At 40.3% G+C, this 16,742-nt stretch overlaps 1 protein-coding gene across 1 annotated transcript in view; it reads right to left on the reverse strand.

Annotated features, from left to right (window-relative positions):
* Positions 1 to 9,299: 9,299 nt before the first annotated feature.
* LOC117831532 (leucine-rich repeat transmembrane neuronal protein 4) overlaps positions 9,300 to 16,742 on the reverse strand; it is a 28,596-nt gene continuing 21,153 nt past the window's right edge. The window contains 1 exon segment of the mRNA XM_034710261.1: positions 9,300 to 9,557. Coding sequence (XP_034566152.1) covers positions 9,471 to 9,557 — 87 coding nt within the window. The 3' untranslated portion in view covers positions 9,300 to 9,470.

A 16,742-nucleotide genomic window follows, 5' to 3' on the forward strand; every position in this document is an offset into this window, starting at 1 on the left:
TCCCTTGATAATCTACATATGTCAGTGAGAATAACCTTCAACTAGAACAACTCTTCTTTCTTCAGAAACGCTGATGCTATCGGCAAGCATGGTTTATAATCGTGTCACAACAAGAGGCGATATATACCTCTGAAAATGACTTCTTACTTCTCAGTAATTCTGTTAGGACAGGCGGTTAAAGAAATGACTTTTGGCTAGTACCTCATTTTCTGTGCTGCATTTACATCAGCAACATAAATGCTATCTCCTGATCCATTACACTTCATGGATAGCGCCTGTTCATGTGTTTCAAGTACTGGTAGGTCTCAGTTCAACATTAGACATACACATGATTCACTCAGCTTCAGCATGAAGTGGTATGACCCCATTATGAAACCGCCTTTCTTGTTAAATGCATGCAATTTGCAGATCTTCTGTTTTCTGAAAGAGCAACATCAGGATAAAGATGTGTGAAAAGGAAAAATGCAAACTTTGTTTAATCTGTCCTCAAGAAAATTTAACAAACTATTAGTTTGTATAGTGGAGATTAGATCATTCATTTCCAATGCATTCCAGGTAGTCAGGAAATTTAACTGAATGCATTAAGGATGTCTGTACAATAGGTAAATAAATTGTCATCCAATTACTGCTGATGGGTATTGGGATGTTATTGCAGCAGTTTTCGTTCTGCCCCCTTTTGCTCTCCACACACTTATTTTTCCAAAAGCGCCACCGCCTGCTGCATCTGGACTGGTTGATACTACTCAGACTACAGCGGTACTACAAACAAAAACCAGAACACTATCCATAATACAAATCTGGACCCCTATTTACAGATTCTGTGTTTTACTCAACCTGCATGGCAAGAAAACGATCAAGAACTTGTGATAAAGCACTTTTTTGGGGGTTGATTTAGACAAACTTTGACTTTCCAAACAAGCGTAACATTTTGGTAACTTTGTGCTGAAATTTATGAAGTCATCTTTTTTCTTCACATCTTTCCTACATGTTGAACTGCATCAATGCAGTGTGTCAGTATGCAGCACCACCTTATCCAGGATCTTAGGGCTGATACATTTCATCTCAGGGATTTCATGTGCAGCAGTCCTAAACCTGATGGGTTGTTCTTATCTCTATACACAGCAATGGGATCTTAACCTGTGCATTCACTCTTTGTTCTGCAGGGGGAAAAGAGGCAGACTCTCTAGTGTCTCTTTTTTCCTGCTTGTATCAAAACAGACATGGAAAACTTGCAGTGTATATATCTCCGAGTATTCAAGGATGACTACTTTACTGTTTTGACTTCAACCAGGGTGTTAAACACAGATGTAAGACATTAGTGGCACTGCATCACAACAGTCTATAATTTAACTCTCACCGCCTGTGTTTGATGTAGAACAAGCAGAGTGACGATCAAAAGGCACAGCTTGATATGAGCGGAATTAAACAGAAGCGCGGAGAGAAAGATCTGAAGAGCAATGTGACACTGAAAAAAGAGAGAGATAAAACAATGTTCCCACCACATGGACAGAGCAACTGCTCCTCTTAGTTAAGTTCAGTGTCAGAGTCGCACATCCCTGCTTAAAGACCTTACGCCCCGTGCAAAAGCTCAAGACAAATCAGAAAGATGAGGAGAAATTCCTGGTTGTCATGGAAACATCATCCGTCCAGGTGACATTGCCCTTATTGTGACAGGCTCTTCCTTTACAACGACAGGTGAAATGAAAAACAGCCAATTCTCATTCTCTACCAGCCAGCTATTATATATGAATCCTGCCCCCCCTCCTCCCCCCCTCCCTCTACACCTCTCATCCATTTCCCATCTTTTTATTTGCAGCTCCCATCTTAGGAAGACAAACCTCCATGTCGATCTCCTGTTCTGTCAAAGAAACCCCAACACAAACTCTGAGAAGTTGTTTATAGTGCACAGACAGCTCCCTCCCGGGGTTCTGGTGTCCCAGAAAGCCTTGCAAATGCAGTGGGAGATTAGCTTTCTGAGATATTTTTCTCCTCAACATTTTTTTCTTCCCCCCAAATACTGAGGAAATTCATGCAAATGAGTGAATACCATTGATCATTTGCTATCTATGCAGATATGCATTTGACAGTTCTATATGGATATTTTTCCTCAGTAGGGACTGCTTGAAAGAAGAATACTGCAGTACCCTGGGGGTATGTGGAATATTCCGCCTGGGCTGACAGGTGAAGACTTTCAGTTGTGTAGGTTTTTATATATGAGACACTTTGTTTAACTATAAAGTTCTATATGGTTGCATAATACACGAGCAGGGATTCTATATAAAATACAGTCTATGCATTGCACTGAATGTAATGACATGTACTGCCTGGCTCATGAACCCTAAAAACACAACTACTATTACAGGGGAACAGGAAGTTAGAAAATCTTCATGAGAAGTTGAAATTATTGCAAATCATCTTACGACCAAATATTTGAAACTGTTTGGAGGACTTCGAACTCTATAATAAGCACAGAGGAAAACAAGTCTTGCATATGCAAGCAGGAACACTGATTCCTCTCAAGTAAAAGAGGCACAGCTGTTGGCTCTTGACTAGATTCAGCTGTTGCACTTCTGAAACTCAATTTGAAAGGAACTGTGACAGGTAAAAATAATCTTGCCACACATTTTGGAAGTGACTGTTCCGACACATTCCGGAGTGTGGACAAACTGCATCACCATTGAGTGTGATTCCTTCGCTGAAGTACTATTGGTAGGATCAATAACATTAATTAGCAGCAGATGCCTCGTAGGTTTTTTTTCTTTCCCTCTGGAATATTTTAATAAAACCTACGCAGCATGACTCATGTATTGCCTACATGGTTCACTCTCTACCTCTCTCTATAGGTACTCCTTTGTGTGCAGAGGTATGATTGTATAATTGTGTGCTGTGAGAACAAAAAGAGTTCAATGTATTAGATATCTCATACTTAGTATTATAACATATTTTCTCAGGGCTCCTTGAGGGCTTCAGCAACAAATTTGCACACAAAGTTTTCAAAGCATTCATCCACCCATCTCAAACATTTCTTGTTTCTGTACGAAAGGTTTTAAGATTGTAACATGCACTCATTATTTTGGCTTCTAACTCTTCCATCTTTGCTGTGGCAAGGGTGAAGCACAAAATTTAGAAGCATTAGCGGTGATACAGGAGTCACACTGCGTTAATTATAGTGAACAGATCAGTCATTACTCCTGAAAAGAACCAAGCAGATAAAATAATTGCATTAAGTGTCCCTCTTTTAGAAAGAAGTGAACTCATTTGACCCCCCACAGAGGTGTACGATTGCTCGGTCAGGACCCTGAAAGTAGTATGGTCCTGGATGGCATAACAGGCATTACAGAGATCAAGACTTGAATGGGTCTGTTCATTCAGGAAAGCCCACTGGTAGTCACAGCAAGGGAAGTGTTTACTGCTGAAGTGTCTACTTGTGGGTATTAACCAAACCCCATACAGAAAGTAGGCCATGCAAATGATGCCGAGGAAGCCCAGGGAAAAAGACGGCTATAGAAATAAAGGCACAAAGACAACCAGAAGCCCACACAGAAAAACAGGACGCACTGAACAGACCAACGAAAAAAAATGTGCACCACAAAAATTCTGGTGTCCTCAAAGAGGGGATGCAAAGCTGCTGAATCATAGCACCAAAGAGACAAGAAATGCGGGTGAAATAAACATTTAACTGGAGCAGGCTAAACAGATTTATGCTTGGTGCTGAGGGACTGTGATGGCTAAGTCTGCAGACTACTGTGAGTCACTATGTACACCAGTTAGAGTGCAGAACCTTGAAAGCTCTGAGATCTCAGACCCACACAGTCCGGGAGTAACTGGGGATTACATGCAGGGGTAAGGAGGTTGAAAACAAACTCAGCAAACTGTTATACTGAAACCACAGTAAGCTAACAACCGTGGCTTGTGTTTTGGACACGTTCCGTCTTAGAGGGATCATTGCATCCATGGGCTTCCCGGGGAGAAGCTGTATGATATACTCTTACTTACACAAAGCCAAAGTACACTTCTGAGAGGGTTCACGTCTTTGTTGTAAACCTTTTAGTTTCCACCCAAACTTAAAGGAATAACATCTGACGTACTCGCCAGGACTTTTTTTTTTTATCTCATCTGAAACAGAGTTCAAAGCGAAATGCCACCAAGGCCTTGTGTAATATTGTGAAGACAATCACAAGTAAGGTTTGACATTTGAAGCATTATTACAGGGGAGATTGGAGAGAAAGGGGATTTTTGGCTTTCGGAGTGTAAAAAACAACTTCACCTCGACCCTCCACTGGTCTCTATTTCTGCCTGTGTCCTACCCCATTGAAAATAAGAGGTCAGAAGTGGGAGGCAAAGAAATATAGTTTTGATGAAAGAGTCAGAAATGGAAAGAAAGTAAAAACAGCAAACTGCTCTGAGGAGAATGCAGCTGAGATATAAGATGACCTTGATACATATATGGGCCATCTTTACAGGCAAGAGAAGGGGGAAGAGATGAAAAATGATCCCTGAAGATATTTCTGATATTACGGTCCATCAGCGATACGGCATATCTGTTCCAAGTAATTATCACCTTCTACTCTATCATATTTATTATCAGCCATTTTCCCTCTATCTGATAAAGTGCAGATGAACTGATTCTTGAGATACTCCGGATGCAAACAATCTCATCAAAGAAATGATGACGATTTTAATATTTGAAATTGAATGAATTATTCTAATGATATAAGCATGAATGAGAAGTAAAAGGAGCAGCAAGATTACTGTTTCACTAAATACATTTTATTACCACACATTTTCTTCTGACCACTCAGCTTGATGTTTTTACATCTAGAATACATGAACAAATATTAGCTTTAATTTGCAATCAGGTTTTAGTCCTCACAATGGTTGTAAGCTGAAATTGTACTCACTTTCTATGTCCTGTTCTTTCAGCTTGAACTCTGATAAAGACCTGTGGCCTGTTGCACCAGCTCTGTATAAGTTGTTTCTTATTTGGGGTGTAGAATCTCCACTAAACCATACGTTGAAACCAATTAGTTTGTATCCTGAGTTGAGTCATTTTTTAAGTTGCACCATGCAGACACAAGGTTCAACTTAGAGCCAGAACGTCCAAACCATTGACTGTATCTACATTCTAAACTAACCCAAATAATGTTGCATAAAATATGTTTTTTTTTGTTATCCATCCATTCCTTTTAAGTGCTGACTCATGCCTGTTTTTCTGGGCTAACAGCTGAAGATATCTTCTGTTAACTATAGTTAATGACAGCAAAGTAAAGATACGTAAATTATCACAAGGCACTGTGATAAGTTGATAATGCATATGCAGTGCAAAATTATGGCAGTGACATTGAGTGGTGAAATGGTCAACTACAACATCCGTTAATGAAAGGGTGCTCTATTATCATGCAGAAAGAATGATATTTGCTAGTGGAAAATGAGAGCGGGAGTACACATCAAAGTTATCATACATATTAAGCTTGATTGGCGTAATGTATCGTGGAGAACATATTGCGGATACAAAACAGCCATCAAAGCTCTCTGATTCTCTACATCCTGAAAATTATCCCATATTCCAAAACAATGCAACATGACAACCAGGATTTTTACAAAGAACTTCATAACATACTCGAGACGATTTTTAATTTTTAAATTATGCTATTTTGGAACTATTTGAAGTGCCAGATCTTAGAAATGATGTTCAAACTAGGCTACGTTTGAACATATGAAGAGCTGGTGCAACCTAGTGCAGATCATCTCACAGCCACATAGTCCAACTCTTTAAAGATCCCGCTGGTCATTCTGTGTTTCTTCCAATGGTTCTCTGGACATGGAGTGTGTGCAGTGGTATTTACCAGGACCAATTAGTTGAAACAGGGTTGATAGGAGTCCAGACATGTAACCACAGCAACTAATGCATCGCAATCCAAAACATGTGAACCAAAAAAGGACTCTGTAAAGCTGCAGAATTCCCCACGGGTTCATGATAATGTTACTTGATCTAATGGTGAATCAAAACAACATTAAATGATTAAAGCAGCTCAGAGAACCCAGTTTAAAATCAACATCATTTCCACAGCAAATAAATGCTTTAAGGCATGTATTTTTATTTTTTCTGTGTTATTACAATTCACTAAGAAATTGGGTAAATTGTACTTTGCTGCAGTATCTCTACATTTGATGTGGAGTATATAACCTTTCCCCACAAGAAAGGCAAGCAAACCCTGATGAGTTAATCATGTAGCTCATTATAAAGCTAGCATGGTGCACGCGAATGTCAACAGTTAGTCTTGATCAGTATTCACAGTGCAGTCATTTTCAATGGTCATGGCCACTGGTGGAATAACTGCCTCATTATTCTGGGCACAGAACGAGTGGGCCGGGCCTCGGCATCTCGGAGCGTCATTAAAGTCAGCATCTTTGAGCATAGCAGCCTTGGCCCTGGTTACAGCTGCTGCCATGGCCTGTTGTCCCGCCATGCTAGAGGGAAGCATTTAGTGTTTTCATGTGCCAGTGTTTGCAGATTAGTGCCGTGATCCACACGCAAGAGGTGCAGCGCTCGGGGGCATCGTGCCATCCAGCTGCATAGTGACCACCTGCATTGTGAGACACACCGTATATCTCTAAAGACAATGTGGGGCAGGCAATCTTTGTCGCCTTCAGCTGGGCTTTTGTCTTGTCCTCTGGTGGCAGCACAGGCTACAGCACAGACAACACTAGCTTCGCCTAAGCTGCCCTCAGCAGCAGCATGTGCTTGTTTATCACATCGGAACATATTGTCAGCATTCGGTCAAGCCCAGAAAGATGGCAAACTGGACAGGAAGCGGGAGAAAGGGGGGAAGAGGCTGAAATTTACAGGGAGAAAAAATGAGGGAAAGCATTACAGGGAAGCTGAAAGAGCAGAGGAGGGGAAGGGAGCATCAGAAGATTGGCGAGTGTGTCATGGACGGGAGAGACTAATTAAGGAAGGCTGGATTAATTAGGCTTCCAGTCTGCCTGCCTCTCATACTCCCACTGAGCTTCATGCCAGTACATGCCCCAAACAGACTCCCCAAAGCCAACCCATCTATTGTCCCACTCATTTTCCATTCATTCATTGGAATGTGTGTTTCCGCTGCAATACACTACGGGTTTAAAGCTATGCTGTATATTTGGTAAATTACAGTCTACACCTGAAAAAGGCAGACATAACCTTGGACTGATAGATTACACTTGCAAGCCCAAGACATGCTCACTTAATAATGCTTAAATTTATAATTACATGTGCTTATTTTCTGCAATGATGCAAGTTTTTTAATGCATAATGAAAAAGACATTTCAATAAGTTAGAAATGTAACTTGTAACCCTGGTAAAACGGGTCCCTCATGTATAGTTTTTGTTGTCCCACATTCCCACACTCTGTGCCTCTGCTGCCCCTGTCCATCATAAAGCCAAACAACCAGTGTCACCCAGACATTCTAGCATCTGTCCCCCATCTATATTTCACGTTGTGCAGCACCAGTTCTTTTCTGAGTATCCCCTGTGAGAGCATATTGACATTAAAACTACTCAACTTTGCTACCCGACATTGCAACCAAAGGTGCATTTCGACCAAGAGTTCCAGGGTCTTTTAGCCCCCAGAACTACTTTACCCTGAACTAAAAGGTTCCTGCCCCCCCATTGTTGTCTGCGTTTCTGTCTGCGGGCGGAAGTCCCGGGTAGATTGTGCAAATCAAGCCAGTGACGTATGGAGAAAAAACATTATATTAAATAATATTTTGAAATCTTAAAAACTAAACTAGTATGCATTCCCAGAAACTCCCTCTGTGTTTCAACAACTGTGTTAACTCCACAAACACCATTATGTTCAACTGAAAGTCCCAGGACCTTTGGAAAGTACTGCCACCCTTTTCAGGGGTGAGATTATTTACCCCTGAACTAAATTTAGACCCTGGTTCCTCCGGTCTAAATGCACGTAGTTCAGGGGTAAAGTCCCTAGTTCCGGGGTAAAGTTCATGAGGTTGAAAAACGCCTCAATAGTAAAGGGAATTTTGGACCTTGGGACTTGACTTTTGACTCCTCTTGACCTGCTATTTAGGTGATGATGCGGCTGGGTTATGTGTTTGCTGTGATCATGTAGACATGAACTTACAATAAAGTAAATAATTCGTATTTCAAAACTTAAAACAGCAGTGAGTAAGATAGGCTTGTGTTCTTATCAGAGCCTTCTCAGAATCTTCATCTTATTTGCTCTTCCCACTCCATTATTGTCTGGCCTGAGCAAATTGATTCAAGCCCTTCATGTTGAAGAGGCTGAAGTGGGTAAAAATGGGTTCATATTGGTCTTGGACAGATACAACAAAGCTTCTACATCATATTCAAGGCAATGCTCTCAATGACTTTTTACTGTCACTGCCTGATCAGAATAAAATGAACAGGCTTAGCAGGAGAGGACAGATCTGATGAGAGAGCTTCATCGGGTCATCTAAAGCCAAACCCTAAACAGTTACGGACGTAGGCCTTCTTCATGGGAGTATTGGAAGAAACTTTTAGGATAACCTTTCAGCCTAATGTAATAAGTGGTCTGAGAGAAAAGGAGACCTTTACACCTTCTTTCGGATCTGTTTTCTGGCTTTGAACTATCATGATGATGGGAGACTCTGGCGGAGCAGAGGTCGTTCAAGTATGAGGGTGTTTCTATTTGGCTTGGTTCTACACATTTCAGACTTGCATCCCCCCTTAGAGGTGAAGGTGAAAGCCTTTTTAAATGCCAGAAAATCCTGCAGTAAAACGCTGCTCTTACAGCATGGGCAACAACTGGCCTCAGAAAACAGAGACTAAAAGACACTCAGAAAGCAACAGTAATAAGAGAATGGTTCCTTTTTTATGGGGATTTTAAATGGGGGGGGGGGGGGGGGGGGGGGGGGGGGGGACTGGTTTAAACTTGTATTCTAGGCTGTTCTTCACTTCTTCTACAAGGCAAAGGTATATTATTCTGTCATATGTTTAGGTTATATTCGTCAGTTTGGTTGTAGGTTGATGGAGTTATGTATGCATGCAGTGAAGTATGCAGCTTTGTGTACTGCAGAAGTATTTTTGAATTCCTTTCATTTTGTTTGTCCGTTTGTTTTCACCTGCTACAAAAAGCTGCATACCACAGCTTTACGCCAGGAGCTCAGCCACAAACCCTAAAAAATCAATATTGAAACTATATGGAATAGGTCATTAGGGTGAAGTTGTTAATGGGATAAATGAATCAACTATTAATTCTATTAACAGCAACAATGTAGGATTTTAGGAGATACACATAAAACACATATTTTCAACATCCATGTCATGTAGACTTTATTTGAGGGCAATCTAAGTTTCATCCAAGCCTCTTAAATATTTTCATTTTATTTAGATGTAGAATATTCAAACTGCCGTGATGGTTTTTGGTTATGCCAGAAGTCCTTCCTTTGTCGTGGATGTCTGCGTCAAATGTATTTCAAACCTACATTTATCTCTCCTTCACCTCATCCCCTTGGCCCTGCTTTGGTGGAATATGATGGGATGAATATTTATTGTGGGTCCTGGCTTTGATGGGCTACACAGAAAGGTTGGAGAAAAAACAAAGTGAGAAAAGGCTGGTGTCACCATTTCTGGCCTGATTGACACTCTAGCTTGCAGCAAGTAATTCATTCTGAGAGGGAGGCACAAGTGCCCTGCTCCTTCTCCAGCCCAAGTTTATGATAATCCTAATAAATTATGATGCGCTGCATAGGCATTAAAAACCCTGATTGGCACTAAATCAAACAAGCTGCGCCTCTCAGGTCAGAGAGCTGAGGGAGTGACTGTGTGTGTGCTTTGCCCCACTCTCTCCCGACGCTCTCTAACTATCAATTTCTTTCTGTCCTTAAATCCACCAATACTCCAGTTCCACCTGCCCATTTCTCTCCCCTCCGTCCCTTTGTCTACTCCTGTCTTTTGGCTCAACTTGTAATTTTCCATTGCTGTTCTGTTACAGACCTTCCCAAGCAGTGGACTTGATAAATTCTGGTGACAGTGTGAAATGTTGCCCACCAAAAACTCTGAGACATGGAGTTGGGTTGTCAGTACTACGGGCATAGAAGTTATCGTACCTTTACCGTATAAGTCATGCATATCTGCATTTCTATGTATGCGTTTTTATCCTTTTTGCAGATGATTTAATTTGCAGGTGAAAGGATGACCAGATTGACACCCAGCACTTTAATTTTACCCAAGCACCCTAGCAAACAGTGATAATTATTCTACCCTCATCAGCTATAGCAGTCATAGCTGCAAAACATCATTGTGTTACCCTAAGTCTGGTTGTTCATTAAAAAAGTAAGAAAAACTCCACCTGTCCTGATTAAAACGGGTTGATAATATCTGCTCAAGTGTTTAATTTGTGGGCAGTTCATCTCTTGAGAGAAGCATGGGAATGCAGAATTTCAATTACCACTGGTCAAATCTGCAGATATTCCAGAAACCGTTCTGCATTCTGAAAATAGCATCCTGTTCAATCTTTCTTTAGACACGAAAGGGCTCGGTTATGTCACAGTAGAGAGGCTGCATTCTAAAAACAGCCATGCATATGCCGCAGAAGTGAACCATCCAGTGGATCAGAACACTGCTGAAGGACGACGGCTGAGCTGATTAAAGTTTTCTATTTGCATTGATTGTGATGCACATTCCATCTTAAATGTCCACGTCACAAAAACCACTTCCCCCCTCTTAAGTGAGAGCAGCTAGTAAATCACATTCCCTGATGAATGTTTTAATGCTGAGGGTAGTGACCCCATTCATTCCCAGACAGACTGCATGCTAATGGTTATAATCAGTGGCAAAATAGCAGTGGGGATCATATCTCAAAGGCTGCATATCAGATAAGATGAATGAATGAAACATCAGACACATAGCAGATGAAAGAGCTGTCTATTCCTGGATTCCTTGGACTCTCATTGGACGAGAGAATGACAGGCAAAAGAAAAGTAAGGGAAAGGACATCGATAAATACAGTGCAGTTAAAGCTGCAGCTTATTAGAATGGTTAAATAATCAGTATTTCTGCAGCAGTTCAACACAGTAAGAAGGCAAAAGCAGTTTTGGAGAAGCTAAAGCAGTTGTGCAAAAGACACAGAGTGGGAGATTATTGTTGTGAATGATTTTACAGTATCCTTTTTTTTAAATATTCAACAAAAAGTTTTAATAGAACATCAATTTTGGAGCACAAAGAGGATTTCAACCTTCCCTCACACAGACCTGAGAATACAGTATTGGCAGAGCTTTTACTGCATGAGTCATTTCAAGGGAGAAAAAAAGTAGATTTCAACATCATTGTTCAAATAAATAAAACCGTTTTAAACACAAATATTTCAGATTCATGGATACACAAACAATCTGGGTACAGTTCCAAAGGAGAATATTAAATACTGAAACAATTTGAATAGCCAAATATGCTCTTGGCAGTGTTCTTGATTGAGAATGCTAACAGCTAATGTCTATTAACAGTTGCTAATATATTCATTTACATTTATAAAAGTCTGTCAATACTGTACTGGCAATTGGCAGCCTTTAAATGTTGATTTTGAACTCTTAAACTGAGGTCAGAATCCCTTCCTCAGCCTATAACAAAGAGTACTGTAGAACAGTCGGCTATATTGTCCTTGATGAGGAAGTATTGGAAGTTATTTCCAACCCGTGACCTGAGTAGGGAGTGAAAAATGGTGACGCCTCCGGCTTTAGGATTTGTTTTAACCTCTGCGTCGTTCTCTTATAGTGTGAGCAAGCCAATTTAAATAAACTTTAAACATAAAATGCTTGTGAGCTGAACATGTGCATACTTACAACTATGGAGGCATGTGCCAAATTTGATTTTCTGACATAGAGAGAGGCCAAAAGACAGAGAATGGTTCTGATCTTTGAACAGTAGAGATACAGCATTATGATATGTTGATTTGTACACTTTTAGAAGCTGAACACTTTACAATAATGGTGCAAAAATTCTAGCGAATAAATGCTTACTTCATGCTTGAGTAATGCATGACTCATGATTAATTTGTGTTTAATCTAAGCCACAATCTTAAACACGCAGTCATTACCTGAAGTCATAGTAACTTGATTATGAGTTCATGATGAGTACCAGGAACTAATTGTGCATCCTACATTTATTCAAACAGAAATTATTCATGAGTCATGCTTTACTTTAACACGATGTAAGCATTAATTCAAAAAAAAAAAAATGTGTGCCATTATTGTAGTGTCACCAGAAAACCTGTCCCTTAAACCCTTAACCTTTAAAAAAGGATCAACAACTTGTGTACTATTGTGTTGTATTGTAAAGAAACATTCATGTCATGATTAATAAAAACCAGAAGGCTCAGGTGGGTTTTGCATAATCCGCATTTCACATTTTACGATCATCATCATCATATATGATCGTTTTAACAGTTCAGGAGACAGGAGATGAATACAAAGAGGGGTCCTAGTCCCTAAGTAGCCTTGCAAGCTTCATGACACAATCAATCCTGAATGTAGCCATTGTCAGTTTTGTCAATACAGAGCTTTTATTACCTCGCCAATTCAGTCGATTAGAGGAAGCCGTTCTATTTTACGGTGAAAGATGGGCTCTAAATATACAACATTTGTTACACAAAGCGTGTTGCATCCTGGGGCGGTTATTGCTTGAGTACGTGTTCTTAACTGCGACTGTCCTGTAGTTATCTCCCTTATTTAGTTTCCCTTGAATGTTGTCCTGACTGTGCAGGGAAGGTGGGACATATTCTCAGAACAAGTTTATATTGTGTTCTTTGCAGACCAGACATTTGAGGCTGGAATACTAAAGTGAAGCGGTTTGAGAATAGAAGTCATCAATCATAGAAGGTGTACATTTTCCTGCAGGGGAAAGACAACCTGCATCCAGGCTGATGCAGTGAGAGGCCACAGAGTGGGATGCTGGAGGTTGACAGAGACAGGTAATTAACTAAAAATAATATGTGCTTGACACAGCAGAAGAAAGGGCTTAAAAAGGAAGAGGAGACACGACAAAATGAAGCTTCCGAGAATATCCGAGCTGGCGAGATGAAGGTTACTTTGTATGCAGGCATGAGTGGATGCAGCACATGCAGCCAAGATTGCTCCGACACCTACACGCTGAAGAGGGATCAAACTTGAAAGGCATAGGAAATTTCATTAGATTTTCAACATCAATATATTTCACTCACCCACAGCCCTTCATGCGAGTTCTTTCTGCATACAGCATAAAAGACTGGCAGAACATCACAGCAGTATCAGAAATGTGATGTCTGATTGCCTTTGCTGCTGTGTTGTGATTCTTTTTGGACTGGTGCAACTTGTAGAAATGTCAGGGATGTTAACCTCAGATATTGAACATTCTCTTTGATTTAAAATGGTGCATGTAACATGGCTTGTTTGTAAGGCATGGAAACAATAGGAGATACATAATGCATGTTTGTTGAATCTTTAACCATTGACTATCCAGCCAAAAGCTCATGAAAAAAGAAAAAGGGATGAGAGACGATCTTAATTTTACCATATCGGGACTCTCAGTGCATATTAACACAGCATTCATCGCCGGAGTTCTAAACTGGAAAGACTAGGATTTAAACAGCTGCTGGAATATCTTAATTTGAAGGCTTTGAACCACTGACTGTACGGAAGAAAGAAAAGCTTCATGCAGTGATCTGAAGCATAAATTAGCAGGAATAGAAAGTGAATGGCTGTAGTGTTTGTGATGTTATGTCTTCTTTAGCTGTCTCTCCTCCACTCTGCTTATGTGGCCCAGAGTGCTGTAGGAGCTTTAACTTCACAACCTCTTTTTATGCTTAAGTAAAAGTCATTCAAACTAAATTTCTCAGACAAATGAACACATTTACTTCCCCTTCTTTAAGTGGACAAACACAAGGGCCTGTACTCCCCATATTCACTTCTAGTCATGTGTATCCTGCGGCAAGTATCAGGAAATCTGTAGTTTTACATTCTAAATTCCTACAGATATTTAAAGATACCAGAAATAATGCTGATTTTGATGAGTTACAATCATTGAAAAAAAGTATGTTGGTGTGCCCCACATACAAAGAACATGCACATGTCTGCATCACTGTGCTCCTATCCAATTTTTGATGTCAACACTGCCGTCATCTTCATCCAATTCATCATTCATCCAATACTGTACAGCGTTAGTAAGACCCTACACTCCGAAAACAGACAAGTGAGCATCATCTAACACCCCTGAATTGACACAAGCATCACATAGTGCGCCATATGTAATGTATTTTAGGTGCTATTATGAAACCGAAGAAAGGAAAGGGTACTGGCAGCTGGTAAGAAGTCCAGTTGGCAGTATCTGCCCACTCCGTATCAAAGCACTGATTTGATAAGAAGTTTGATTTCATAGTCTGGCCCATATTCCATCTGTTCAAATGGAGAAGACGGTATTTTATGAGGTTTACAGCTGACCACATTATTTTGGCTTCACCTTTGAGAACCTGTCATGTTGTCTATCTTTTTAGAACAGCTGATGCTTTGAATTTGTCTTCAGGTTTAAGTCTATGCTTTCAAACACATATATGATAAATATGCCTACAAAATATGTGTGTTTGTTAATCTTTATATGCAAATACGTTTGTGTCATTAAAAATAGAATGTAGTAAAAAAAAACCTGCACTTGCATCTTCCAAAAGGCATCATAAACAAAGAATGGATTCATGACTAACTAACAACCATACTGGACATTACAAGTGTTTCTGATCTCTGTACTACTGAGAAGGAACATTGCTTTATCTTTATCTGCAACATGGATTATGTTCAGAAGTGTTTTTCTTTACAGAGGGAATCAGTTAATAGATTTGTACTATTTTCATCTCAGTTGTAATTTTCAATCCAAGAAAAATAATTAGCCTAACAAGTTTGACACGATTTTGATCAAAAGTGCCCTGTAATTCTTAGAAGCTGAACACACACTCACACATACACATGCACACACAAACACACAATCACACAATCACACACACACACACACACACACACACACACACACACACACACACACACACACACACACACACACACACACACACACACACACACACACACACACACACACTCCTACACACAATCCCTGGTTCATAGCAGTTTTAATCTGACCACTGAGGAAAACATGCCAATCTTTTCTGGGCCTTGCCTCAGACTTATTATCTTACTTCAAAAAAGCTTTGAGCCATCACCCATCAGAGGATGGACAGCTGTCCGTGGACAAAGGCCTGTGTGTCTTTGTGGACGGGCGCCTGCCAATCTTTCTGTCGAGCCTGGATGACTGCCTGATTTCTCTGGCTTTCTAACTGCTTCTCCTGTCCGCCTGTCCGACTCTCCATCCTGTTCAACGTGCTTCTCTGCCAGGTTCACTTGCCTACGTGTCTTAGTCAACTTCAACCTGAAGTGCCAGTCAATCTTCAGTGTGCTGAACAGGATGACTTAAATGCTGTCAGTACCAATAAAAGCACAAACATCTCCGGTGCTCGGGGAAAGGGTGGAAGCATTTTCTTAAACCTAATACAAGACATAAGACATTTACCACCAATTTAATTTAATCCAAGGCTGCTGTGAAAGGTGGACTAAAAAATTGACATCTTAATCAGATGGATGTATCTAAAGCAAGCTATTGGGATCATCCTAACCAATTAGGATGATACACACACACACAAACACACACACACACACTCACACACACACACACACACACACGCACACACACCTGTCCCAATAGCAGCCCGTTTGTGTGGCAGTCACGCTAACTAGCAGCAGGACGAGGTGCTGCTAGTAGTGGGCACGGAGAGCGTCTGTCTCTATCTTTACATCAGTGTTTCTGTCACGCAGCAGTGTAGTGTGTATGATTACATTTTAAAGCCTCTCTGGAAGTCTATGGAAATGCATGTGTAGTTGCCAAACAGAGAAAATCGTCACGTCTGTCACCAATGTTTTCTTCTTCTTTTGCTATTTAATGCAGTTAGCATTCTTCTTCTTCTGTTAATTAATGTGGTTAGCAAACAGCTTTAAGACGCACTATAACCACTGTCTGGAAGGAATACCGTATTACAACCAGGCACCGGTAAAAAAAAAATTTAAATTGTACTTTTTGTTTTTTAGGGGTGCTGGTGGCCTAGCGGTCTAAGCGCCCCAAGTACAGAGGCCCTAGTCCTCATCGCAGAGGTCGCTGGTTCGTCTCCCGGCCAGTCGACCATTCACTGCATATCTTCCTCCACCCTCTACTTCCCACATTTCCTCGCTCTCTTTAGCTGTTCTGTCAATACAGGCAAAAAAGCTAGTTAAAGTTAAAATTAAAAAAAAAAAAAAAAATCGTACTTTTGAAATGAAAAATTATCAAAGTAACTCTTTGATTTTTACAAAGAGAACGAATATTCAAAAATCATTGCCCATCCTTAATAGTCGGCCTATAAAAAAACAAATCATTATAGAGATAATAATGAACAAAAAGCTACCAGTTCCTTTAAACTATGATTACAAGCTGCAACATTGCTATCAGAAGTTGCACTATATCAATAAAAGCTGCAGTGACATCACATCTATGTTCAGTAAAGAGTAATGATATAAAAATGATGTAAAAGCCATGTTTGTAAGTACAATGGCATTAAAGTCTACGTGTAGAAATTATAGGCTTATATCATCACAGCCTAGTAGGTGCATTGGGTCAAACAGGGGGATCAGAGAGATGTCAATCATGGACAGGTTGG

Source organism: Notolabrus celidotus, chromosome 19, assembly GCF_009762535.1.
Source record: "Notolabrus celidotus isolate fNotCel1 chromosome 19, fNotCel1.pri, whole genome shotgun sequence".
Lineage (NCBI taxonomy): Eukaryota > Metazoa > Chordata > Actinopteri > Labriformes > Labridae > Notolabrus > Notolabrus celidotus.